The sequence below is a fragment of the Typopeltis vanoorti genome, chromosome 18, assembly GCF_054136105.1.
Source record: "Typopeltis vanoorti isolate ZY-2024b chromosome 18, IOZ_Tvanoo_1.0, whole genome shotgun sequence".
Taxonomy (NCBI): Eukaryota; Metazoa; Arthropoda; class Arachnida; order Uropygi; family Thelyphonidae; genus Typopeltis; species Typopeltis vanoorti.
The window spans coordinates 28,006,338-28,018,408 of record NC_143566.1 but is presented as its reverse complement, the minus strand read 5'-3'; the positions used below and the strand labels follow the sequence as shown (position 1 = coordinate 28,018,408).

At 35.9% G+C, this 12,071-nt stretch overlaps 1 protein-coding gene across 1 annotated transcript in view; it reads left to right on the top strand.

Annotated features, from left to right (window-relative positions):
- The window catches only part of LOC150096569 (retroviral integration site protein Fli-1 homolog), a 164,142-nt gene that overhangs the window by 145,516 nt on the left and 6,555 nt on the right, over positions 1–12,071 (top strand). Inside the window, exon 6 of the mRNA XM_090408640.1 lies at positions 1,563–1,610. Coding sequence (XP_090264766.1) covers positions 1,563–1,610 — 48 coding nt within the window. The remainder of the gene's footprint in view (positions 1–1,562; positions 1,611–12,071) is intronic.

Sequence of the window (12,071 nt, the reverse complement as noted above, 5' to 3'; positions counted from 1 at the left end):
GTATATAACATCCGGTTTTCCGAAGAATGGCCAGTCCTTTCAACATGAAATAAAATCCTCTATAGGCCAACCACTCACTTCTTATTCCCTTTCCCTCGACCATCTCTTCCCCCCCCCGCAACCACTCTATTCCACCTCCGTAACTGTCCTCACCTCTCTTCTTTATGTTCATTGGACGGAAGAGGCGACCTAGAAACAAAGAGGATGTTAACGGCAAGAACTCCATTTTTGTTGGCGGCAATGCGCTAAAAAAAAAAAAAAAAGACAAAAAAAAAAAAAAGTCAGCCGGGCCGGCCTTAGCTAAGTGAGTCCATCAGAGTTGTGCAAATAGGGTTGGTTATGCGAGCCCTGACATGGCGCACTAGGACAATATTGATGTTAGGTAGATGAGTATTAATATTCTCGTCCGTGCGTGTGCCACTTTGTTGACATGTCGGCAACGCTGTTGGGATAGATGTCATCGTCATATCCTCAAGTGACGCTTGATGCGCGCGCCTTGGCGCTGCCTTTCTCTATCGCCGACCCCGAGGGCACGTGAAAGTAAAATTGCCAAGTAAGTTATGTGGCAGCTAAAATATTATAACTGTATTTGGCATATGCTTGTCTTGCGGGAGGAAAGCGAGATCGGGAGGAGTGGCAGACGTCCAACATTTATTTTGATAACACCTGGGATGGGAGTCATGCTCGCCACTTTCAAATAAATTCTCTGAAGAAAAATAAACACACACGCGCACACACATACTGCAGTAACGTCAATGTGTTTTCCATCGATTACTTTTTCTTGGGGGTGATGTGGTTACGCTGTAAAAATGAAATGTAGCCAGTCAAAAAGGTGCCGTATGGATTGACATCAGAGAAAGCACTGACACACAATGCTAGCGTCGGATAAGTAGTGAAATAAGTTTGGTTGACGGAACTTTTTTTTACCATTAATGAATATATATCAAAGAAAAAAAACATTATGGTATATTTAAATAAACCAATTGAAGTCTTCGTTGAAATAGACACGTGTACAACTGCGAGGAAAACTTAATTGTTGTGTAATCAACTATTTGTCTATATTTAAATAAAGCAAGAAAGAATCACAAAATATTTTGTGATTCTTTGACATCAGATTGACATCAGAGAAAGCACTGACACACAATGCTAGCGTCGGATAAGTAGTGAAATAAGTTTGGTTGACGGAACTTTTTTTTACCATTAATGAATATATATCAAAGAAAAAAAACATTATGGTATATTTAAATAAACCAATTGAAGTCTTCGTTGAAATAGACACGTGTACAACTGCGAGGAAAACTTAATTGTTGTGTAATCAACTATTTGTCTATATTTAAATAAAGCAAGAAAGAATCACAAAATATTTTGCTATGCTTTACATTTGGAATGGTAATTGAAAAGATTATTAATATATATCATGTGATTTCCGGTCTAAAGACCATACACGGAAGCTAGTAACTGTAAAAAAAAAAAGTGGTATTTGTTGTATTTCATCAGAAATAATACAAAAAATATAAATAGTGGACAGTGTGTCATTCATTCATTCTTTCTTTCTTTTTTAGACCCATACCAGATGTTTGGTCCTACAAGCAGTAGATTGGCTAGCTCAGGTAAGAATATTTTTTTAATTATTTTTCATGTAGCTTTATCATTAATACCGAAATATAATATGGATGAAAGATATCCAATATTTATTTGATGTTATTCGTTATGAATTAAATATTCCTGTTTTATTAATATTCAGAGGTTATTTAGCTGGAAATTTAAATGTTAATAATCAATGAGAGATTTTTAGTAACATCACGCGCACTGTTGGATGATGAGAACGAGAATAACTATCACGTGCATCAAACTGGAAATTTCATTTACTGAAATTCATGCTTATTTCTGATTGGCCAAAAAGACGCGATAGGATATCAGTTTTTTTTTTTTTTTTAAATCATATTGTGCAGGTGGATTATTACCCGTGAGGATGCGCGTGCGTGTATTACGTTGAGGACTAAACAAATTAGTTTGTTTGGTCCTGGCACCTTTTCTACAGGTTTAATGTAGGCAGTTTTCATTACATTTAGAAAATCAAATGAAAACAACAGAACTTCTTTTTTGTTCAAACGACAGATTCAAAAGAACTGTATTGTAAAATACAGACGAGTGTGCAGTCTTTAGTGGGGGCGGAGGAATCTGTTTAACAAGCCGTTCATTTTCCAACCCAATTTTCAAGCGACTTGAAAAATAAAAAGGAAATGCTCCGTCGAACATCGTGGAGATAGCAAAGAGGCCTTGTACTTCCTCGTGCTCTTGATCGGTGTCCCCCTCTTTTCTCTGCTGAACGAGGGTTGTCCGTTAATATTCCTTTGTCTTATCAGCGCTCTTCTCTCTTCAGCGACCACGTCCGAACTGCGCCACTACACGGGGACCTCCATCAGATCGCCAGTAATTGCTCCATTGTGCAGTTTGCGTGCTGGGAAATGTGGACGGCGCCGAGAAGTCAGCGGCCGATGCAACCACCGTGAGACAGAGAGAGGGAAAAGGGTGGGTAAGGGGGGGTGATGAATGCTCGTCGGTAACACACTCCATCATCATCGAGACGACATAATTTTCGCGTTTCTGAAAGCCATTACCGATCAGTAGCCTGGCAGATAGAGTAGCCGAGGCCTATTTGCAGGCAGCCAGAGATAAGCGTTCCGTGGCGTGTCGTGCGTTCTAGCCATGTTGATGCAATATCTTCATTTCCCCCTCCTCTTCCTCCTCCTCCACTCCTTTCCTCCCTCCCGCCCCCCACTGCTCGTGCTAGAACGTTGTGCAGAGGGGGGGGGGAAGAAGGACGGGCTGCCATTCCTTTTCATTTTGGGTCAGCTCAGTGTCGGAACGGAAGTCAACAGGTAATGCAGAGGATGTGTAAAGCTAGAAGCGGAAGTATGGCGGAAGAAAAAGGGTGTTTTTAGATCGAGGAGTCATCTCCGCCAACGACGAAATCCGCGTAGGCACATTAGGAAGCTACAAAGAAGTATCGACGACCATCTTTACCCCAGCGGATTTTCAGCTAGGCACGACATCGTTTTGGGGTTGCCGAATCGTTACTTGGATGTTCCAGTTCGAGAGGGAAAAAAATAACCGGAGAAGATGCCACGAAAAGACACCTGCGAGTAAGTTGGCCTTGAAGGACCGACACGTAACTCCGGAGTGCCGCCGTTTTCAGTATATTCCATCTTTTGGTGTCGCAGCGACTTATCATAAAATAACCATGCAGTCCCCGTGGCCGAGAATGCATTCGTGAAAGGATTCATGAAATGTGAACTGGCGGTCAATAGAAAAGTTTTTATTTAGATAATTTTTTATATTTTATTAAAAATTTTAATGTAACTTATATGTTACTTAGAATATTAAATAATCTTCTTGAAATTTTTAAAAATATTAATTACTTTTTAAAATGATTAATACACCCTTAATATTTCAAATCATAATGTTGCAATTAATTTTAGAGCAAAGTTGGTTACATTTGCTGTATTAAAGGAAGTGGTGGCATTAGCCATAGCCATATTTTTGCCATAGCAATTTCCATCATTTGCAGTTAGTTTAACTACAAATTTAACGCACCCATTTTTCATTATCTGAAAAGGTTCTTGAATATTCTTGAATATAAACAACAGAATGGGTTCTACAGGCATAATAAGTTTCGCATATCTAAATTTTAGTTTTTGTTCATCTTTAAATCTAAATTTTAGTTTTTGTTCATCTTTAAAACCAAACTTTCAAGAAATTCAGAATAACTAAAAGCTCTCTTAAAGATGTTACCATGAACACAGTTCCTCTACATCCTCGTGTATTAGTAGTATATGGGTAGAGGCCCCTTTAGTCATCGAATTTTTAAATCTTATACGTCGACTTCGCAGATCACAAGGTATTTTCTTCATATACAAACGGCGTCAAGAATGCATGCCATTGACATACTGGTGGCACTCCAATAATTTAACTGATGTGGCTATAACTTTTTTAAAAAATAAAAAAATTAAATTAAAATGTCAGAGAGGTGTGGGCCAACACTGAGTTGTTTGGCTGTTGTTTCAATTACTTGACCAAAGAAAAATCGCTGATAACTCCGTTAACGCACCAACCAAACTTATACTCAACTACTTTTAATTATTGCCAACTTCTTTTCATACTTGTCTTTCTTCTTTACACACGTCTGCCCTATTCATCGCTACTTATGATTCACTTCTGCACAAAACGGCTTCGCTAATCAACATTCTTTTACTTATATCTCTTCTTTAAAACATTACGTTTTTCTAAATACTCCTCTATGTCGCCTAAACTTGGTCACATCTGCAAGTTGTTTCGATTACGCATGCGCATTTACCATTATGAGATGGACATTATGTCTGTTAAGTGTCATTTTCACATTTGTAATTTTTTAGGTTTTATAATGTGGAAATATTTAAGCTACGTTTTAATTGTAAAATTTCAGGTTTTCAAATGTTATTTAATTTTAAAACGCAATTTTCGCAAAATAAAAATTGGTCACTCTTAAATTAAAATATAATCATTCATATTTTATCAGTCATTTAAATATGAAAATGTTTTATATAAAATATTGCTCAAAATTCATTAATATTTTATTTAGTTTCTTAAATTCAATAAACACACTTTTTACCATTTTGTATATTGAATCCGAATAGTCTTAAATAGAGATGACAGTAGATACTATGTTGTAAATTGCTGTGATGTCCTTTTTAGGACTTCCAGGGCAGCGGATAGCAATGCTGTAGCCAGTGAAGCTTTAACTGAGGCTCGACTATTGCCGTTACCTAGCCATGACTAGAGCTTTTAGCTCAATAACACCCCATCCACACAGATTTTCTTCATTCAGATGACGGGATAAAGAGTCAAGGACTCAGTCCATCGCCCAGTTCTTTTAAGAACTTAAGAACTACTATGTTGTAAATATAAACAAATAGGAACCCCAATTTTCACACAACATAGTCCTATAAGGACTATGTTGTGTGAAAATTGGGGTTCCTATTTGTTTATATTTATATTTGTGAAAAGAAAATTAGTTTTCTTTTCCATATTCATTTAACGAAATGAACGTCCGGGCTTCGAAGCGGAAAGCGGAGTTTTTTTTCCTAACGTCAAACTTTCCACCCTCTTTCTATGTGTATATCAGCACATACATAAATAAATCACACTCTTTGCTTAGACATATAAAATGAAAATTTAAATAACTCATGATTTAAAATTAGCTACTGAGATCTAACATAGTAGATCAACGATTAATTTGTACATACACGCTTTTTTATCAGCAAATTAAAGTCTTCTTTTATTTAGAAAATTTTTAATGCAGAATGTTTAATATAAAATATTGTTCAAATTTCATTATACTAAACTGCAATATTTTATGTATTTTCTTAAATTTAGAAAAACATGTATTCTTACCATTTAGTTTATTGAATATGAACAATTTTAATCGGAGGTGGTTTACATACTCGGGGTTTAGACCGTGAGATGCGGTGATTGATTCATTCAATCCAATATCCTTGGAGGGTAATGGATGGCAATGCTGTAGCCAATGAAGTTCTAACTGAGGCTCGGCTATTGCTGTTACCCTCCTGCCATGATCAGAGCTTTAATTGCTCAATAACACCTTATCTTTACACTGTCCTCTACAGATAACGGGGAATATGAAAAGCATACTTGCTTCGCCCCTTTAAGCCAGTCCTTATAAGGACTCGGGGTTTACTTATGTAGATAGATATTATTTTGAAAACGTAATAGGAAACTCTGTACATGTACAAAATGCAACATCGTAAATTAAAACATCACGCTGATCAAATAGTTTCTTCAACCTCTCCCTCTGCAACTGCAGTTTCCAATCGTGTTCTATTTTTTATTAAAATGCTTTTCATTATTAAATTGCTCTACAACAATATTAAAAGTCGCTCATCACTAATGAAAAACTGGAATCTGCCATTGCACGAATGCCAGCTGCTTGAAATAAAAGATTCAATCAAAACAAACAATAATAAAATGCTCGCCCATTTTAAAATTAAAAGATAAACAATAGTCTCCTATATTAATTCCTCAGAAAAGAGCATTATTCCCAATATTCATTTCTTTCAACAAAAAAGTAAAATCTCCCAAAAGCCATAACAGAAAAGTATAAATTCAATCAAAAATAGAATCTCTCTCTTCCACTCCCACACACGTCTTGTTTAAAAACAATTAAGCGAATAAAACGTAATATTTCCTTGAATTATACTATTAAAAGGGTACTTGATCATGTGCCTTTCTCGATTTGGGTCGTAACGGTTGTGGGTGCGTAACGTTACGGGAATCCAAAGAAAAAAATATCACGAGAAGACTGATGAAATTTTTCTGAATTCTAGATTAATTGACTGACAGGTGACAATTATTTTAAACACTGAATAGGCAAACAACAGGAGACTTGTATGCGAACCATGTGGGAAAGGAATATCCTCTTAATAATACTTTGTGCAAGTTAATTTCTTATGAATCAACGTGATTGAAATGTGATACCATTTAATTCGGGTTTTGTAAATCTTTATTTGGATTAAAATTTTAAAAGGAGATAGTAAGACGGGGTCTTCCGAGTCGACAACGTCTTGATGTTTCAAACAATGTGCGATGGGTTCAAATCCCGCTGTGGCTGTTCGTGAAAGTCTTCAGGTGATAGATGAATTCATCGTTTGGTGTGAGATCACCACCTGACTTAACGGACGCCCAAAATTGCTTGGAAAAGACATCATCTTTGGATTCCAGATAATTTCTAAAATAAATATTATACAGTAATATGTTTACAACTTTTATCGAGTGGGAGTCACAAGCCCCCCCCCCCGAAGAATATAATGCAAATAGGGATGTTTACAGAATGAGAGAAATGAGGAGAATATGGAAAGAAATACGCTGCAGTATTTATTTCCTATGGGATTCCCCCTCTCCTCCCCCATCCCTTAAGACGGGTTAAGCCCTCACAATGAGGGTTTAAGTATGTATTTTATGACTGCAGATCCTTGTGTGTTCACGGGCCGTTTTGCCTGTTCTGAGGGACGAAAAACTCAAATTTCCGGGTGAAAAAAAACCCTCTACCTCAGTATAAGACCGGCTAACTTACCTTTAGTCGAAAGAGACCAGAGGCAGAAATCGAACCTAGGTCTTTCCGACCAAGAGGCTTCGTACTGAGCTACGGAGGATCATGTACGAGGTAGTTATAATAGTGACGAAACGAGAGATGACCGTATAGGGTGTGTGAATGACATGGAGAAGACGTAACAGTGGGTAAATTTTTTTTCAGCTGCATTTCTTTGTCAAAACCGTTGAATGAAGCGTGTTTATCACATAACCTTTCAAAACACTTCATTAGTCGGTACTACTTGTGGGAGAAATTATATGTAGGCGAATTGCTTCCTTTTTAATGGCTAGACATTCCACAACCAAGATAAGGCAATTTTTCCATGATCGCTGCTGCATAAACGGAAAGCTACACCTGTGGAAATATTCACCGCAACAAAAGTTGAATACGGTAATCTAAATGTTAAGGTGAGCACTCAAAGTTGAATGTATTCAACTTCAAGTTGAATTGAAGTTGAATAAGGGAAAACTGCGGAACATTTTGCAACTGTTTACTTTAGTGGCCGTCTTACGATGAATACTAAATTTAAGTGATTGATTATTGTGAATAATGATTGGTTTCAGAAAATTGCCCAGAGCATGGATTTCATTTCCAAAGGAAAACTTCTGTGGTGATGAGTAAGATGCCACTGACATAACGGACAATCTCCTTTGGTAAATTTTTCCCTCGAATAAGAAGTGTGCGATTGAAGTTATTATCGGAAGTAGTTCCACAATCCAATTTTCCTTTAGGTCGTTGTGAATAGATCGATGTTCAGGCATCGCAAAAACTACCAACACTTCGCTTTTATTTCTGCAATCCCTTCCCTGTTTAGTGAAAGTTGTAACTCATAATCGGTTGCAATATCGTTAAAACACCATAGACACCCACATATGATTTAAGAAAAACAATTATGCTACTCATCCAACTTTTCCTAAAGAAAAGCTGTGGCCTAAACATAAGACAGTGCAAAATTGCAATAAATTCATTTATTTTTTCATATTAAACAAATACGGTGTTCTTGAGAAACATACTAAAACAGTCCATCGCAATCAAAGCCAATACTCGGACATAAACCGATGAACGTTATAAAAGGTATCATTTATAAAAAGTTAATTCCTTTTATAACGATGAACGTTATAAAAGGTATTAACTTTTATGCTCAGAATAGAATGCTGGCAGAAATGGGCTCTTCACAGAAGGCACACAGAAGAACTTCCTCGACGACTGTGAGCTATCGAATAAAGTGCTACAAAACATAAGGTAAAAATGTTTCAAATAAAAATACATCCTCTACCGAGCTATCAACACACCAAAACATATTCTCAAAATTGATGCAGACAACAGGGAATGCAATACCCTAATAGCAAATTTCTATGGGATACGCATCCATCGAAAAGAGCAGAAATCTATGGAAGAAATTTCATACGTAACACTAACCAAATTCGCTTCGATCTTATCTTCGAAACAACAAACAATACTTAACTTCCTCTCAAGTGCCTTCCATTCTTCCTCTCTGATAAAACACGAGGTTTGGTTTACTCTGATTGGAATTACGGTTTAGGCAACTAAGGCTATTAGAATCTGCATTATGACCTGTTAACGTTGTATGACAGTAGGAGATCACATGCAATATCATTTTGCTTTGTACCTGCCTTCATATAAGACCAATTGATTCAAGTTCGTTTTTAAACAAAAGTATAAACTTATCATTCTCGAGATGACTTTCCAGAGCAGCACGTGACCAAATCGTTTTCCATTTCATCCACAGTCTGACAAAGAAAAAAAGAAATTGTCCACTTCCCCTTATACCTTTTCCTAATTTCACTAGTAATCGCTAGTGAAATTATGAAAAGGCAGAAGGATACTGTCCTATTCTCAGTTTTCTCTTTCATACTCGTTCTTCCCAATAATTTCCCCTATTCGCATTATGCCTTCTAAGTTTCTAATGGCGTCAAAAATCCCTTTAGGCCATCAACACTATTCTTCTTATCGTCTTTTAAAATTCTGTAATCCCTTACTTAGACTTGCTTTGAGAATAGCCTTTTACATATCACTAATTGATAAGCATGATGCTTACTTCCGTTGCACCCCTGCTAGTTGAGCATCACTGACAAAGTGGGTCTACCGAATATATATATTATTTGCTATAACGTCGGTAATAACTCACAACTCAGAAATACTGTATAACTAACAACATCATCTGCTAAATTCTATATCCGCCTCTTGGTATATATAAAGAGAATCAGTTAAAGTGGAATCAACAACACGTTCATTTTATTCAAATTGATTTTATTATACACATTATCACAACTACAGTGATTACTAGTTTTCTTTACGAGTCAGAAAATGAGTTCCTAGGATTATTTTCTAGGATCTCGCGTATGCAACCGTTGTGACACGAAATACAAGCTGAAATATACAACGTATGACTTCCTCACATGATGTAATTAAAATGAACAAAATTAAATGCGTTACGATTTTTGTGTTTCCCTTGTTTTTCAAAAATATTGGTCCCTTACACTAAAAAATAAATAAAAGAACCATCATCTCTCGAAACAGAGAGAGATTCAGTCGGATTATAGGATGCAATTTTGTCACAAGAATACAACACAGACTATCAGTATCCCTTGTGTTTGAGCTACATTGTGTGGAAGTGAAGCACGACATGCTCTGAACAATAATGTTCAACTAATTAAAAGTGTTTGTTTTAAAATTAAGTAAAAGATTAATTATATTATTAAGTATATTATTATTATTAAGTATATTTCATTTTGAAAGTCAGCAAAATAATAAACATAATGTTAAAAACATTTTAATTTATTATAAAATAACACTTTTTTTTAAAAAAAGTGTTATTTTATATATTTATTTTTTAAAAAACAAAGGAAGTAACGGTTAAAAACTAAGTACGTCATTTTTTGATAAGAATGATTTGAATATAAATAATAAGACGAATATTACATTAAAAAAGAAGGCAGTGGGGAATCAATCGACCGTGAGATGCGATGATTGATTCATTCAATCGAATATCCTTGGAGGGTAATGGATGGCAATGCTGTAGCCAATGAAGTCCTAACTGAGGCTAGGCTATTGCTGTTATCCTCCTGCCATGATCATAACTTTAATAGCTCAATAACACCTTATCCCTACACTGTCCTCTACAGATAACGGGGAAGATGAAAGCATTCTTGCTTCGCCCCTTTAAGCCAATCCTTAAGGACTATAAGGACATTAAAAAACAATTTCCCATGTGGTGGCCGGGATAAGAATAGCCCAAATGTAGCTCATGCATGTCGTACGAGGCGACTAAAATGGATATCCAGGGAGGGTAATGGATGGCAATGTTGTAGCCAATGAACTTCTGAGGCTCGGCTATTGCTGTTACCCTCCTGCCATCAGAGCTCAATTTATATAGCTCAATAACACCCTGTCCTTACACTGTCCTCTTCAGATAACGGGGGAATGAAATGAATATGAAACGCATTCTTGCTTCCCCCCATCTAGCCAGTCCTTTTAAGGAGTTAAGGACATTTAAGAAACTATTTCATTATTTTATCTAACGTTCATTTCATGCGCATGTTTTTGAGCATAAAATGAAAAACATGACTCAGAATTAATTAGTATACACAACAGTTTAAACAGTCTTAAACGAAAGATGTAATTTGTAATATCTTTAACTTAAATCAGTTTACGTTGCAATTATAACGGTTTTTTGGTAATGGGAAATGAACTGTTGCATATTATATAGAAATCATCCATATAATAGGTTCTCAGACTTGCGCACGCGCAGACACACAATCTCATGTTAGCGTCAGTTCAATGTCTTACTGTTCATTTACGAAATTCAAATACAGTACTTAATATATCCAACATTCCTTACTCGCTAGAATTTAAATGAAACTCCATGCGAATTTCATTATTTTAACACAGCTTGCATTCATAATCTCAACATGCTACCAGTTCTCCTGCTAACATCTTTTGAATGCGTAAATGGGATACTTTAGATATGGAATTAATTAAGTTTTTAGCAAGTGAGGCGCAGAAAACCCAGTTTATTGACTAAAATATGCAATTAAAGAAAAAATTAATTATTGTGGCAGCTAGACTAGATGTACATGAGAAAGACTGGCCCGATTTTTTCTTTCAGAATTCTGCCATGTTCGAAAATTTGACACATAATATTTAATTTATGCTATCTAAAATTGAATTCATTAATCGTTCTGTTACTATTTGGATCTTGCATCAGTTAATCATTTTGAAATGCATCCTTCAAAAAAAAAAAATTCGTGCGTAATATAATCACCAATACTGTTGCATGCCTTCGAGTATGCATTTGCGGCCTTCATTGTATGCGCGCATAATTTATTAAATAAATTTATTTATATAGAAAATAATAACAAATTATATTCACTTAAAATTTTTAAGAAAAAAATGTAAAAATGTAAATATTTTTAAAAATTAGAAAATATTAAACACACCTTTAAAAATTTTACATCTTATTGTTATAAATGAAATGCGACATGAGTTAGTGTTGGATGAACGAGATGAATATGATCGTAGAGGATTGATTCATTCAATCCAATACCCTTGGAGGGTAATGGATGGCAATGCTGTAGCCAATGAAGTTCTAACTGAGGCTCGGCTATTGCTGTTATCCTCCTGCCATGATCAGGGCTTTAATAGCTCAATAACACCTTATCCCTACACTGTCCTCTACAGATAACGGGGAAGATGAAAAGCATTCTTGCTTCGCCCCTTTAAGCCAGTCCTTATAAGGACTAGTGTTGGATGTGATAAAACTTGTCACAAACTGGTCACAGGATTTTGCAAACATTGAAGCATCGACTTCTTGAAAGCTTAATAGAACCTCATTATGGCTTTAAGAAGGAAAGTATTTGTTCTGTGGACGAGTGTCCATGGCACAAAAACTGCATATATCGGT